General features: G+C 45.1%; 1 protein-coding gene across 2 annotated transcripts in view; it reads left to right on the top strand.

The window, feature by feature from the left end:
* The window catches only part of EEF2K (eukaryotic elongation factor 2 kinase), a 48376-nt gene extending 38743 nt beyond the window's left edge, over positions 1 to 9633 (top strand). For both annotated transcript variants that reach the window (XM_038762325.1, XM_038762324.1), the window contains exons 14-18: positions 278 to 412; positions 650 to 838; positions 2297 to 2421; positions 4738 to 4916; positions 6483 to 9633. In XM_038762325.1, the coding sequence (XP_038618253.1) occupies positions 278 to 412; positions 650 to 838; positions 2297 to 2421; positions 4738 to 4916; positions 6483 to 6592 (738 nt within the window). In that variant the 3' untranslated portion in view covers positions 6593 to 9633. The remainder of the gene's footprint in view (positions 1 to 277; positions 413 to 649; positions 839 to 2296; positions 2422 to 4737; positions 4917 to 6482) is intronic.
* Positions 9634 to 15146: the final 5513 nt, after the last annotated feature.

The following is a 15146-nucleotide window of genomic DNA, read 5'->3' as shown; positions in this document are numbered from 1 at the left end:
GCCTGTTTGGAAATGGTGCACTCCATTATTGGAAGAGGCGGTTCGGTCACATGCACGTGGTTTTGGATGTGATAAGGACAATGCAAGTTTCCTTAATTGGGGTTATGCAAGAACGAAACTCTCGCCACTATAGGAGACCCGAGTGCACTAATCAGTCTTTGCAAAGCCACATTCTCTAAATGTTGAAGGTTTGCTAACCAGATGAAGGTGAAATACAGAATGCTTTGTGCAGTCCTCTTCTTTTAAATAAATGTTGCAAAACATTTTCTCCCTTCAGGTCAGTGTGGATAAGTGGAATCTCTACAACGCATCCAGGCTCCACTTCCAGAGGCCATCCTGTGTTGCTGGGGAAGTGCAGAGACTTAACGCTCTGGACCTTGAAAAGAAAATTGGAAAGTCCATTTTGGGGAAGGTATCGGTGACCTTGCATTTCAGAATAGCTTTTGCATCACCCCTAGGAGAATCCAGCATGCGGAGCACTAATGCTGCCTAACTCTGGCACTAACGTAGTTCCAAAGACTTACACCGCTTCTCTGCTAATCACCTTTTCTGCAGGTCGGCTCCCCTGGACTGCAGGGTGGTGAGCTCGCTTGGGTTTGTTGCTGAAGCCTGTCGGTCCCGGGGCTGACACTGTGGTCTGTGTGGGCAGGTTCACCTGGCCATGGTGCGATACCACGAGGGAGGGCGATTCTGTGAGAAAGATCAGAAATGGGACCAGGAATCGGCCATCTTTCATCTCGAGCACGCTGCAGATCTGGGGGAACTGGAGGCCATCGTGGGCCTTGGGCTCATGTACTCCCAGCTGCCACACCACATCCTCCCTGACATCTCCGTGGAGGTGAGTGAGGTGGGCTGGAACAGCAGACCGACTGGGCTCTCTTTCTGGGTGGGTGGTCCCCTGGCGTGAATGAACACCTGTGTGCCTTTGATGGTATTTATTGAGCTCTTACTGTGTGCAGAGCACTTTCCTAAGCATTTGGGAAAGCACAATAAAACAGAATTATCCAGCAGTGGTAACCTAATGACCTGAAAGGGTGAATGCAATTTGCAAAGAATCTTTGGGTTTCTGCCTAGTAGATTATGATCTCTCTGAGGGCAGAGATCCTGCTTATTCTTTAACATGTTCCCCAGGACTGACTAAAATGAAGGGACCATTGTCTGGCTTACCGCTGAATAGGGGCATTTCTCTTGAGTTAGCTCATGCATTGTACTTATTGTAATGGAGAATTAATAAGAGAACAACGAGACTCAGTCCCTTCCTTGAAGGATTTTACAGACTAATAAGGGAGCTCCAGAGTGAACATAAATATTCAAACAGGTCAGGAACATAGAAAATGAAGGACAAAAGCATATAAACACATGTAAGGCACAAATAACAGAAATTATCAATTTGTCATCTACAGATACATATATCTGTGTACATATATATATGCCTTATGTATGTTTATACACTTTTGTCCATCATTATAGGCTAAATTGGGGGAACCCTATAATTCTGGAGAACAGTTTATAATTTGGATCTCTCTGCAGCAATCATCTCCTTTTGGGCATCTTAGGGGGCAGCAGGACCTGGCTTGAGGCCATTTGGAATCTAATTGGCTCAGGATGGGTCTTTTAAGTAATAATATGATCACTTTTAAGCAAAATCACTTATCTGGTTTGGAGAATCATTTTCTGCATCATCTGCACTGAGAGGGGCAGAGTTTTTAATGTTTTTTTAATGACTGATTATTTCCGTTGCTCATTTCCACATCTTTAAGTCTTCACTCTTCACTTTTTTTATTTTTATTATTATATTTGTTAAGCTTTTTGTGTCAATCACTGTTCTAAGCACTGGGGTAGGTGCAAGTCAATCAGGTTGGACACAGTCCCTTTTGCAAATGGGGCTCATAATCTAAGTGGGAGGACAGACATCGAATCCCCATTTTACAGATGAGGAAACTGAGGCACAGAGAAGTTAAGTGACTTGCCCAAGGGCACACAGCAGGCAAGTGGCAGAGCCAGGATTAGACTCAGGTCCTCTGACTCCTGGGCCCTTGCTCTATCCATCAAGCCATGTTGCTCCTCAGATTGGAGCTTTAGTAAGACACACCACTGTAATGCACATTTCTCTGAATTATGGAATCACACAAGAGTACAAGGGTGTCTGTTGTCTCCCAGACAAACATGGATTCCCATCAGGTCAACAGAGGTGCTGATATGAATCAGGAAAGGAGCGAACCAAGGAATAGGACCTTAAAAGTCTTACAATCCCCATTTTCAGTCTTTTGTTTTTCTTCCTCCTCCTTTTTTGCAGGAAACTGATGAGAACAAGATAAAGGGGTTTGATTACCTACTAACGGCAGCAGAAGCCGGAGACAGGCACTCCATGATTCTTGTGGCGCGAGCCTACGATACAGGCCTGAACCTGGTCTCTGACAGGTAAGTGTAGATGGCCCATGTTGCAAAATTTGGCTACTGTGTCCCATTTGGAGAATCAGGCCAGCTGATTGAGAAGCTTTGCTCCTGAAGCAGAAAGAGCTCCCTGGACTAGGATCAACTAGGGCAGGAAAGAAAGCTCTTCAAGCTTCATAGGTGTGTGAATCCAAAAGCCCTAAGGTGTGGTTTGGGACAGAGAATGTGTTTCTTGTTGAAGCTAGGTTACCATCCCCCCAAGGAACAGGGAAGTTAAAGATTCAGAATTTATCCCACTGCTCGCATTGAATTCCAGGCTTATTTTAGGTTCGAGCCCTACTGGGACCAGCACTCAAGATCCATCTTGAGAACGGAACAGGCCTGGGTCTTTACCTTACACTGAAAAGTGGTGAAAGCAGAAGTGCAAAGGATTGTAAGTGGATGGCAGGTTTTAAACCTTCCAAGGGAGCCAAATAGCTACTATTAATACAAAATGAAGTGTTGGATTTCCTGACTTTTGGGGAATAAAGAGGGTGGGTAGGAGAAGAAAGGAGGAGGGTAGAGCAGTTTAGTAGAGTTGAACTGAAACACATCTTCAGAGAACCAATTTCCCGGCAACTCAGGCATTGTTCGCCTGGAGGTAATGAAGCCCGAATGCTGCTAAAGGGCAGGGTTCTGCCGCTTGCTTTCTGTGTGGGCTCCAAGGGCCATTTCCTCTTCCCACCTCCAGTCATTTCCCTCTGGGAATGTCCGTCTCTGTTTTCACTTCCTGCATAATTTTGGTTGATTCCTTTGAGACAAGACTCCCCCACAGTTCCACCCAGTCCCAGAGTTTAAAAGGAATCAAATGTGAGTCATCACTCCTGCTTCTAGGAGGGAGGAAACAAGGTTCAGAGAAATGGTTTCTTGAGTCGGGCAGGGTGAGGGCACCAAACTGGGTCACATGATCTTGTTGTTCCTGGTGATTTGACTCCCCCAATCTTTCCCTTGAAGGCAGTTTGTTCCTGGGGACTGGAGGAAGAGGGAAGATTGGCGGGAAGTGCTGTGAATGTTCTTTCTGAGTTCCTAAACAGGGAAACTGTACCCTTATTTTGAGCTTCCATCCAGGTCCCTCTCCCACTCACTAGAGGATAGCTTAGTACAGTGCTGTGCATACAGTAAGCGCTCAATAAATACGATTGATGAGGAGGAGGAGAAGGAAGGAGCCCTTTGAGGGGAAGGGCAGTACATCTAGTCAGCCTCCCAGCTCCGGGAGTCTCCAGTGTAGCTGGATGCTGTCTGCTGCTGACTGGAGATCACTTTTGCTTTCAGCTGGAGCAAGACTACCTCCTGCTGTGCTAAAGAGCCGCCTGAAGGGAATGATAATAATAGTAATTATGGTATTTGTTAAGCATTTACTATGTGCACCACTCTGAGCACTAGGGTAGGTACAAGATAATCAAGTTGTCCCATGTGGGGCTCACAGTCTTAACCCTCATTTTACCAATGAGGTAACTGAGGCACAGAGAAGTTAAGTGGCTTGCCCAAGGTCACACAGCACACAAGTGGTGGAGCAGGGATTAGAACCCACATCCTCTGACTCCTAAACCCATGCTCTTTCCACTGAGCCATGCTGCTTCTTGTAGTGAGCATAAGTGGCTAAGCCAGTGCTCTGAGTGGAAGCTGAAATCCCCTCCCAGTTTCCCCCCACCACCACATATATATTGACACCCCCGCAAACACAGAGTTCTTTAACTAGAGAGGATTCTCTTACTCAGATTCTGAGTTGTGAGAAGCTACAGTCTCAAGAGTAGTATTGTTAGAACTACTTTGTGACTGAAATTTGAGAGATTGGAATTTGCCAGAAACCAGACAGAAAGGGGACCCATCTGCCACACGTATGTTGTACCTGGTACATGAAATTTTGGAGGTGGTTGTTCATTCTTTCTCCTGCCATGAAAATCCCTCTCTTTAATGTGTCCTTTCGCTGGGGGAAGGGTTTGGGGAGGAAAGGAGTTTGAGTGAGGGGATGGGTGGTAGAGGGTGGGAGGAGAGTCTGAGCATGTGTTACCAATTAAAAATCATGGTGTTGTCACCCATCTTTCTGTCCTAGAGAGTTTCTCCTTAAGAGCTCAGAACAAAGGCCTTCCTCTTGTTTCCCAAAACAATTAGCTGAGGCAGGTAAATGCTGGGTCTGTTAGTCCCATTTCACAGAAGAGTAAACTAAGGCCCAGGAAAGGAGACATTACCAGGTTTCCCCAGAAGATCACTGGAGGGCCTGAGCCTCCTGACTCCCTCACAGCCTAAGGCCGCAACTTGTTCAGGCTTCACTGGGTACCAATTGTCCTTCTCTCCTCCCTCCAGAGAGCGGGACTGGAAGGAGGCTCTTCACTGGTACAACTCGGCCCTGCACATGATGGATTATGATGAAGGGGGCGAGTACGATGGGGTGCACGATGAGCCCCGATACCTGCTTCTGGCAAGAGAGGCTGCGATGCTGATGAGTGGAGGATTCCACCTGGAGAAGGACCCACAGAGATCAGGTAGAGGGGTAGCGTCCCCTCCCTACTTGCCCCCACCCCCCCAGAGTTTAACCTCGAGGATGGCTTTCTCTTTTGCCTTCTCTAAAGAATGAAAAGAAAGGTTTGGGAGGAGGTATAGGGCTCGATTTGTGGGTGTGAAGAGACTAAGTAGAAGACCCCTCTGTGTAACTCCTGCTAGCTCCTGTTTTCCCTTGGTTCTAGAAGGGGATGGTGCAGCTCTGCAAATTATATTTTTTGCATTCCATAAGTATGTTCTTTTCCCTTGAGTGCAAGAAGGAGAGGTTATGATCTTAGTTTTTTTTCCAAATGGTATTTAAGCGCTTACTATGTGCCAGGCACCATACTAAGCACTGGGGTAGATACAAGCTAATCAGATTGGACATAGTCCTTGTCCCACAAGGGGCTTACAGTTTTAATACCCATTTTACAGATGAGGTAACTGAGGCATGGAGAAGTTAAGTGACTTTTCCCTTTCCCAAAGTCACACAGTGGACAAGTGGCAGAGATGGGATTAGAACTCCGTTCATCTGACTCCTAGGCCCATAGTCTTTCCACTAGATCACACTGCTACTTTAGACTTTTTCGCCCAGCCAACCCCTAAACTTTCAGAAACCCTAACTTGGTTTCAGAGAAAATCTTTTTTTTTTTTCTTTTTATGCTGGCTCCAGAGCACCATGCTGAGAATAGTGGTATTTAAGTGCATATTATGTGTCAAGCACTGTACTAATAAGCGTTGGGATAGATACAAGGTAATCAGGTCCCTCATGGGGCTCACAGTCCAAGTAGGAAGGAAAACAGGTATTGAAAAACCACATTTTGCAGATAAGGGAATGGAGGCACAGACCAGTTAAATGACTTATCCAAGGTCACACAGCCAGGATTAGAAACCCAGATCCTCTGACTCTCAGGTCTGTGCTCTAGCAAGGCTGTGGCATCTGCATTGCACACAGAGCCACTGCTTTCTGCAGTCTGACCAGAGATCCCAGGGGAAGATGGGGCAGGTAAGGACCACAAGATTGCTTCTGGCCCATCTCTCTGCCTCCAAGATGTATGGCATTGACCACTAATCCACACACCCCACTCACACTCTCTCTCTCTCTCCTCTCTCTCTCTCCTCCCCTCTCCCCCCCATTCTTAGAGCTTTCTAGAGAGAGATCTCATAGCCCTCATCAACAAGAGCAATTTCTCTGTCACGTTAAAGTCCTTCTTGCTACTATTGTGTTTAACTTGGTTTTCCTTGTCCACTGGCTACCAATTCTTCCCCCTGTTCACCGTGCTCCCCCTTCTAGACTGTGAGCCCCCTGCTTCTAGACTGTGAGCCCACTGTTGGGTAGGGACCGTCTCTATGTGTTGCCAACTTGTACTTCCCAAGCGCTTAGTACAGTGCTCTGCACACAGTAAGCACTCAGTAAATACGATTGAATGAATGAATGAATGCTGCTATCCTCTTATTCCGTCACTTCCCCTGTAGACTGTAAGCTCCTTGTGGGCAGGGATCCCGTCTACCATTGCACACAGTAAGCGTTCATTAAATGCCATTGATTGGCCGTTTGATTTATCTCACAGGTGATCTGTACACAGAGGCAGCAGCAGCAGCAATGGAATCCATGAAAGGTCGGTTGGCAAATGAATACTACCAGAAAGCTGAGGAGGCGTGGGCAATGATGGAAGAATGAAACCTTTAAGAAGCCATGACAGTTCTTGTGTGTATATCGAAAACAAAGTTTGTGAGGAGAAGAGACTTGGAGTTGCAACCTCTCCCCCCAGTATTTTTAGCATGTTGAAAGCTGTTTTTTGTATTTCATATTTTGTTTTAAAATTTTTAATTTACTGCCAGAGAAAGAACACAGCCCTATCCAGGCAGTGTTATTTGGAGGAGGTTGGTATGGCAGCAAAATGGACTTTACCTATTTTTCCAGTTACATTAGCAATTAACTTGGACTCTTTTGTATTTTCTAGTTAGACTGGAGGGGCTGCCATCCCCTTTAAGGGGGCTTGGCTGCCGGCAATGAGTTACACTCTGTTTTTCCGAGTAGAAAAATCAGTACTTGGGCCCCAGGCTTCCGTGCTTCCACTAAAGAAGGCTTTTACCCGGAGTCCCCAGGGTTCTCCTCCTGGGGAGGGAATCTCAGGTGAACCAACAGAAGGAGATGCCCATCTGTTGGAATGACCTAAAATAACAAGTCGTCTACCAGCGGAAACTATTTTTCCTCTCTTTTTTCCCCAGTGGACAGGGACCAATGGACTCTTTCCCCATCCACCTACCCACCCATCAAGTGACCTGGTAGTACTGAAGGATGGGTGAGCCAGGCTACAGGACCTCAAGCTGATTATTTCCTCTGATCAGTTGAGTTGAATCTAAGTGATTCTTTTGCTTTTAGTGCAATTTAACTGTTCCATGGAGGAAAAGAAAAGACTATTTTTAACCATGCTTCCTGAGGTTTGTTAAACTTATATGCACATATTTACTACCTCTTGGACTTAAATTTACCTAGTGTGGAGTGGGTTTAGTTACAGACTGGGCTCTAGGCATCTCCCCGTCTAGGGCATCTTCCCTTCTTTCCTGGATGTCAGTAGTGCAAGGGCTTTCTAGCGGAGGCACACCCGTCTGTAGCCTCTGGAGCAACTAAACCAAGAAGCTCAGACTCCAGCTGTGTTGCTGTACGCTGGGATTTCACTAGTAGAATAACTCTAGAGCCTGGAATCTAAAGCCAGTGGTTTAGCTGCTCTAAACGGGGAGAGAATGACTTGTTGGTAATCAGAGGTCACCTTCAACTTCCCTCTCTAGGCTCCCCAAATGGGCCTCTCTATTCAGCTGGGGCAATTGAACTCTTGTACTTCCAGCCCTGGCCACTCAGACCCACGAGAGAGACTGTTGTTAGGTATTTTAGTTTTTCATCATACTGGAGATTTTCTTGCATCTTAGATTAAAAAATGAAAAAAACCATATAATTTGTTCATTGTGTTTTATTTTTCTTGTTAATTTACATGAAAATATGGCATTAACCCATTGAAATCATATTGTCATTTACTTCCTGTTAACTTTCAGCTTTTGTTCGTGATAATTTTCAGTTAAAAGCCGTAAGAGAAGTCCATTAAAAAGTACCTCCAAGACTGTTGAATTTTTATTAAAACTCAGAGTATGAGTGTATGTGCCCTAGGCATTTGTATGATTCTTGATTCTTCCCATCTTCAGAAAAATGTTCTTTTCCACCCTTTGTCTGCTGAGAGTACTTGCCCCTGTGTTCTTGCTCGCTCCTGTCTGTAAAGAGCACCTCTGAAGCCTGGAGGACTCACACTTGTATTCTTGTTCTCCGCTATCTCTCTGTAAAGGAGCACCTTTGTTGCTGAGAGCACTGAAACCTGTGCTCCTGCTCACTCCCATTTCTGAAAAGGAACAAGGAGATGACCTCCGTTAAAGCAGTCAGCAATTGAGTCCTCTATTTTGACTCAAATTGAATCCTCTTCTTTACTCATTGGAACATAGGCAAGTCCAGAATTAACCTTCACTCACCTTTCCAAAAGGTGAGATTGATCACCAGATATCGTAGGAGACAGCATCCTTCAGGAGCGGAGACTACAATGAGACACTTCCTCCCTTTTTGATGTAGTAAGTAAATTTCTCTGACATGAAAAAATAGTGACTCCTTATACTCCATCTTACGGATGAGGTAGAATCAAAGTAGTTTTTCCTAAAGGGAACTCTCCTTCTCTAGAAGATTTTGGAAACCACTTCATCAGTGTACGGAGCAAAGTTCTTTTCTTGGGTGTGTTCAGTTGCCCTTATGAATAAAGAGCAGGTAAAAGGGAGCCACTTAGATCCAGTATCCTGTTGTGATGAAACAAGCTTAGAAGAAATATCAGTCCAGCTTAGGTCTAATAAGATTTCTAAGTAGTATGACTAGCAGCCTTAGGTGTTTGATGTAAGTGTTTTTTTTTACAGTGCAGAAGAACTTACTCTGACTTCAAGTGACCGACAGGCTGATCTTTTCTGTGCCTTCCGAGGTTGAGCTTGATTGCATTTTCAGAAAATGTACTCAGGTTGAGCTTGTTAACTAGAAAGCATGAAGTATCAGGGCTCTCTCTCTCTGAAAGAGAGAGAGAGAGAGAGAGAGAGAGAGAGATGAGCCAGACTATATTCTGGAGCAACCAAAACAGAAACAGGTGCAAGGCATTGGAAAGGGAATTGAAACCTAGTTGATTGACAAATCCAGCCTGGGATTAGAGTGCAATGACTGTATTTTGGAGACTGTTCAAGTCACAAAACAAAACAAAAAATAAAACAAAAGATGATCCTGGCCTTTGAAGTTCTCTCGAATGGGTGATGCACTGTGAAATTAATTTTAAAAATCACCTCTAAAAAAGCCAAGAACTGCCCTTGGTTAACATTTTATTACCAAATTCTGAATTTTTAGTGTCTCTCTGGCACATGTAGCACATGTGCTGGGATAATCTACAAATGAAAATATTTTGCGTTTTTTTTATGATCACTGATGTTTACAGATTTGCTCAGGTCGTTGTATGTGATGAAGAGCTTTGGCAGTTGTGGTTTTTAGTTGTTCCAAGTGGACAGTTGACATAGCTAAATTAACCTGGAGTTTGCATGTGAGAAGAGGACTCGCATTAACTATTCTCTTATTCCCATTATTTAATGCAGCGTTCTTCCAGGTTCATTTCATCTTTCCAAATAAAATTGTTCCTGTCGTTTGGTTTCTGATTTTTAGTCCCCTAGTCCTGTATATTGTAATTTGATCTGTCCAGGTGGGCTGATTTTTCATTTTTCCTTTCTAACTTCAAGCGTGCAAGTAGGATGAGGCGGGAATAAATCTATGTATCAGGCAGAGATTTTATAAAGAACTAAAACCAATGTAGGAAACTCTCTTGTCTTGATGTAACACTTCTGGTAAGGCCTTCTTTCTCCTACACCCTGACTGCACACAAGTAAATCCTCAGAGAGAATGGATAGGCACTTCTTGTTCAAATCATTTGTCTGTACAGTGTGCTCCAATAATCCCCTTACTAATGCTCATATAAGCAGGTGAGAGTCTGGTCCAGGAAAGGCCTACCTCTATTAGCCACCTCGGCACCCCATTCCCCAGCCATGAAAAGCTCCTTCCCTGCTCCCCTGCCACTCATTCCCTGTGCTTCCCTTGTCTGGTTGCCCACCTCAGCCCTTGGACAGGTTTGAAAGTTGATTGGCGAGCCATCTATGTTGGGTGAATACAGTAGATTCTTTTGGAAAGCATTAAGCAAACTAATGATTTAATGTGACACATACAATAGTCATTTCCAGATGTTGACCAAAACAGCCATTGAACCCCAAGCCTCAGACTTCTTATCCTTTACAAGGATAAGATGAGAAGCAGTGTTGCCTAATGGATAGAGCATAGGCCTGCTAGGCAGAAGGACCTGGGTTCTAATTCTGGCTCTGCCACTTGTGACCTTGGCCAAGTCACCTCACTGCTCTGTGCCTTGTTACTTCATCTGTAAAATAGGGATTAAGACTGTGAGCCCCATGAGGGACATGAACAGTGTCCAAATCGATTAGCTTGTATCTACCCAGGCACTTAGTACAGTGCCTGGCACATAGAGAGCACTTAACAAATGCCTTTTTTTTTTTTTCAAAAGAGAAAGACCTGCCCACACACAAAGGTCTTCAGGAGAGCCATGGAGCTAAATGTTCTTGCGGGATCTTGTTGCCTAGGCAGCAGTCTGACCAAAAAATGTGATAATTGGCCAGGAAGGAGGAAACTGGATCAGGTATACCAGCCTTTCCCATCCCCTTTGCTTCCACATCATCTGACAATCTCCCCGTGTGGTATCAGACTGCAAAGCTATAATGCAGTCCAAGCTTCTATACAGTTATGAGACCTGGAACCACCACAAATGCCCTATTCGTGCTTGGGCTGTTCCATCAACGTCACTTGTGGGCCAGACTCAACATCAAAGGGCAAGAAAGAATTGTCTTCAGCAAAGCCCTGGAACAAGGTCAGTTTTCCAACAGTGAAACTGTTCTCCTCAAAACAACTTTGTTGGTTGAGCCATGGAATAGATGACAGCAAAATAATAATGATGGTATTTAAGTGCTTACCATGTGCAAAGCACTGTTCTGATCACTGAGGGAATACAAGGTGATCAGGTTGTCCCATGTGGGGCTCACAGTCTTAATCACCATTTTACAGATGAGGGAACTGAGGCACAGAAAAGTGAAGTGACTTGCCCAAGATCACACAGCTGACAATTGGTGGAGTCGGGATTTGAACCCATGACCTCTGACTCCAAAGTCTTTCCACTGAGCCACACTGCTTCTCTGAAATGGGGTAGTCAAAAGCAAGGACTGTGTGCTATAGTGCACTCAGACTAGGTGGCCTAATAGCCTGAAGTTGGGTGTTAGCTATGACAGACTGGCCTAGTGGGCCAGAGGCTAGGCCTGATGCAATGTTCTAGTGCTTAGTATAAAGTAGGCCCTTAAAAATGCAATAAATGGAAACTGAGGCCCAGGGAAGTGAAGTGACTTGACCAAGGCCACACAGCAGACAAGCTGCAGAGTCAGGATTAGAACCCAGGTCTTTCTGACTCCCAGACACGTGCTCTATCTACTAGGCCATGCTGCTTCCTTGTGACAGGAGGAGGTGTTCCTAGTCTTGGCCCTAAGTATTTTTTGACATGGGTAAAATAATCTGAATAGTTGACTAATTTTCAGTGATTTGCTATTTGACAGTTTTTGTAGTAGTATGTTCAAAGCCTAGTAGCCAGTTAGTCATCATTAAATGGAACCATGTGTCCAACTGGGCACAGAGGTAGGGGTCAGCTCAGAATGGAAGCACAGGGGGAGGAGTCATTGGGGTCAGTTTGACAGGTGGTGTCTAGTGGAGGGAAGGAATCTTTTATTAAATGTTAAATTTTCAGACCAAAGCCATCAGAATTTTGTGTATGCGATAAAATCCCACTTGGGTTCTCTGCCGCCAAAATGCATGGGAATGATCCCAAATCCAGCATGGCCCAGAAAGGGAGGCATCCCCCACCCTGTAGCCATTCGTTCCTTGTTGACCAAGTGATTGATGAGAAAAACTGAGTCCTCTCAGTCTTGCCTGCCCCAGCCTGCACAGAGGTCTGGACTGTTTGAGGAATATTCCAGCTAAATTCGGGTTGGGGAGACCCAGCCATTAGTGAGGATCACTGTAACACACCAAAAAGACCTCCGGACTGTAGACAATTATCAAACCCAATTGAGATTCTTCACTAAAGCCCTTGTCCCCTCTTTGCTCCCTCTCTTGCTGCCCCTCCCCTTGCCCAGAGCCGAGAATGTTTCCAAAATATAAATGGGAATAAGAACTAGTTTGATAATTTGCAAAACCTGTTGTATTTCCCTCAGCAAGGCTCTTGAGTAAGTGTATGCCACTCACAGCATTTGCTGGTCTACAAAAATCGCTTCCCATAGTTACCCCTTCAAGCACTTGGGTCCAATCCCTGCTCTGCTACTTGTCTGCTGTGTGACCCTGAGTAATTCTCAGAGACCTAACTTCTCTGGGGCTCAGTTACCTCATCTATAAAATGAGGATTAAGACTGAGCCCCAGTTAGGACATGGACTGTATCCAACCTGATTAGACCATAAAAACTGTTCAGCTAATGAACACTATTTTATAGTTGCATGTGATGCTTAATGGGGAAAAAATGCAAGAAAGACAAGCTGCGGCCTCATGCTCATGAGCTCCAAGGTCCCAGAGATGGATTTAAGATTTGAGTGGAATTTGCCCGTGAAATCATTCCCACCAGAGCTCAAGGGCTACACGTGATGGCTTGTAGTGGCGGGTGTGGACCATCTCTTTCCCAACCAACCAGCCTGGTTCCCCAACCTGCCCACCCCTGAAGGTGAAAGTTTGGAATCTATGGCTTCGCTGTGTGGAGGCTGCTGGAAAGACCAATGGAGATACCTCTAAATCAAGACTTCCATATGCTTGGCTTAAATGTCTTCTGATTTGGCTACCATTTCTCAATTACTTACCACTTACAGGCCCACAAGACCTGTGCTTTTGCTAACAGGAGAAATCTTCTTCAGGTTAAATGTCAGAGAAATTCAAGCACCAAATAACTGGCAAGGTTCTAAATCCAGCCACCCCTCCCCTAGCATTACTTTCTGGCCTCACGTTCCTTTAGAAGAGAGGAGCGAGATCCCGGATTTCGCCCATAAGGCCCTAGAGAAAATCTGAACCTGAAGAATACAAATGTTCTGTCACCTCGAAGGACAGGCTTCAGCATGTGTGAAGTTGTACATAAATTCCAGTTTATTTTGGTTCCTCAAAAGTTCTCATGCCTCGCCTTAATTTACTCTCCAAAATTAATACAGATGAAAGCTTGCTTTAACAAGCAGAGCTGGGGGGCAGGGCAAGAGAACAGCTTCTCATTTTAAGCTTGATGGCAGATGGGGAGCAGGACTCGCTGGAGGTGGGGCTCCTCGGGAAAGGAGCTAGAGAAAAAATGAGATCATCACAGCTGGGGTTGAGAGGTGGACCTGTGTGCATATGCACCCGCTAATAATAATAGTCGTATTTATTAAGTGCTTGCTATGTGCCAAGAACTGTGCGATAAACTGGGGAAGATACAAGATAATCAGATCAGGCAGAGCCTCTGTCTCACATGGCACTCAAATTCTAACAGGGAGGAAGAGCAGGTGTTTAATTCCCATTTTACAGAGAAGGACACTGAGGCACAGAGCATCAATCAACTGATGGTATTCATTTGGGTGCTTTCACGTGCAGAGCACTGTACTATGCACTTGGGAGAATGCAATTCAACAGAGTTGGCGGACACATTCCCTGCTCAAGGCGAGCTTACAGTCTAGATAAATTGCTCGACATGATCTCTTGCCTATTATGAGTATACAGGCTAAAGGGGGATAGGTCACACAGCAGACAAGTGGCAAAGCGGGGATTAAAACACAGGTCTCCTGACTCACAAGCCTATTCTCTGTTTAGTCCACACACACACACACACACACATCGATACACACTACAGCGTCAGGGAGGTGGACTCTCCGGCACAGTCAGGAAAAGGAACATGTGGACACAGACAGGGCCGGGGAAACACAGGCACCATTGAGGCTTGGTCCATTCCACTGAAGCCAGAGCCAGGAGAGGAGGTCCATTTCCCACGGGGCCAAGGATGAAAGGAACCCCAGTTCCGTTACTGATCCAGCTTTCCATTTCCCCACTTCTTACTGAGACAGGTGGAATAGGAAGTTCAAAAAGTTACAGGGGAGAAGCCATTAGCTTTTCCCCTTATGGCCCTATGACCCTCCAAACTGGTGCTTTGGAAATGACCTGAAATGAGAACCCCATTAAAGAGAAAGAAAACAAAGCAAGTGAAGCATTGGTCATTCCCAGTCATATGATTATCACTGGCCATGGAGAGTCCTCTTTAAAGTTACATTATGGGGAAGTATAAACTTAATAATAAGGGGTTTTGCCCGGAAGAGAGTTTTCTCACCTGTGAGATGCTGAAGTGAGAAGGTATAGGATGCTGTTTCCAAGTGAGTGATATTTTTTTTCTTCCCCATTTGGAACTGTGCATTCCATAGGAGCAATTAATCGGTTTTGAATAGTATTTAAAATTTTATTTTTAACAGTATTTGTTAAGCACTTACTATATTCCAGGTACTGTACTAAGCACTGGTTAGATGCAAGATAATCAAGTTGGATACAGTCCACTTCCCACATGGGGCTCACAGTCTTAATCCCCATTTTACAGGTGACTAAGGCACTGAGAAGTTAAGTAACTTGCCCAAGGCCACACAGCAGATAAGTGGCAGAGTCAGGATTAGAACCCAGTTTCTCTGACTCTCAGGCACATGCCCTTTCCATTAGGCCACTCTGCTTCTCTACTTGACCGAGATCACGGTTGGGTTAGCATGGGCTAAGTAAGGTGCATTTGTGCACGGCATTTTCTAGTAGTTTATTTTCTTGGTGACCTAATTCTACCCAAAATCTAACGCTTGGTGCCAAAATAATAGTAGCCTGGCAACTGAGGGGAAATACCACTAAATCCCATTCACAGCCTTGTTGTCACCACACCCAACTGAATCAATCATATTTATTGAGTGCTTACGTGCAGAGCACTGTACTGAACCTGGGGGAGTAATAACTGGGGTAACAGTAGTGTGCTGGACTTTTCTGGACCCCATCCCGGTCCTTCTACCTCAGTGCCATGCTGGGATGCCTAAAGGGTGGTTC

Source organism: Tachyglossus aculeatus, chromosome 21 (genome assembly GCF_015852505.1).
Source record: "Tachyglossus aculeatus isolate mTacAcu1 chromosome 21, mTacAcu1.pri, whole genome shotgun sequence".
Classification (NCBI taxonomy): Eukaryota; Metazoa; Chordata; class Mammalia; order Monotremata; family Tachyglossidae; genus Tachyglossus; species Tachyglossus aculeatus.
The sequence above is the reverse complement of the archived record's forward strand: the minus strand, read 5'-3'. Positions and strand labels throughout refer to the sequence as shown.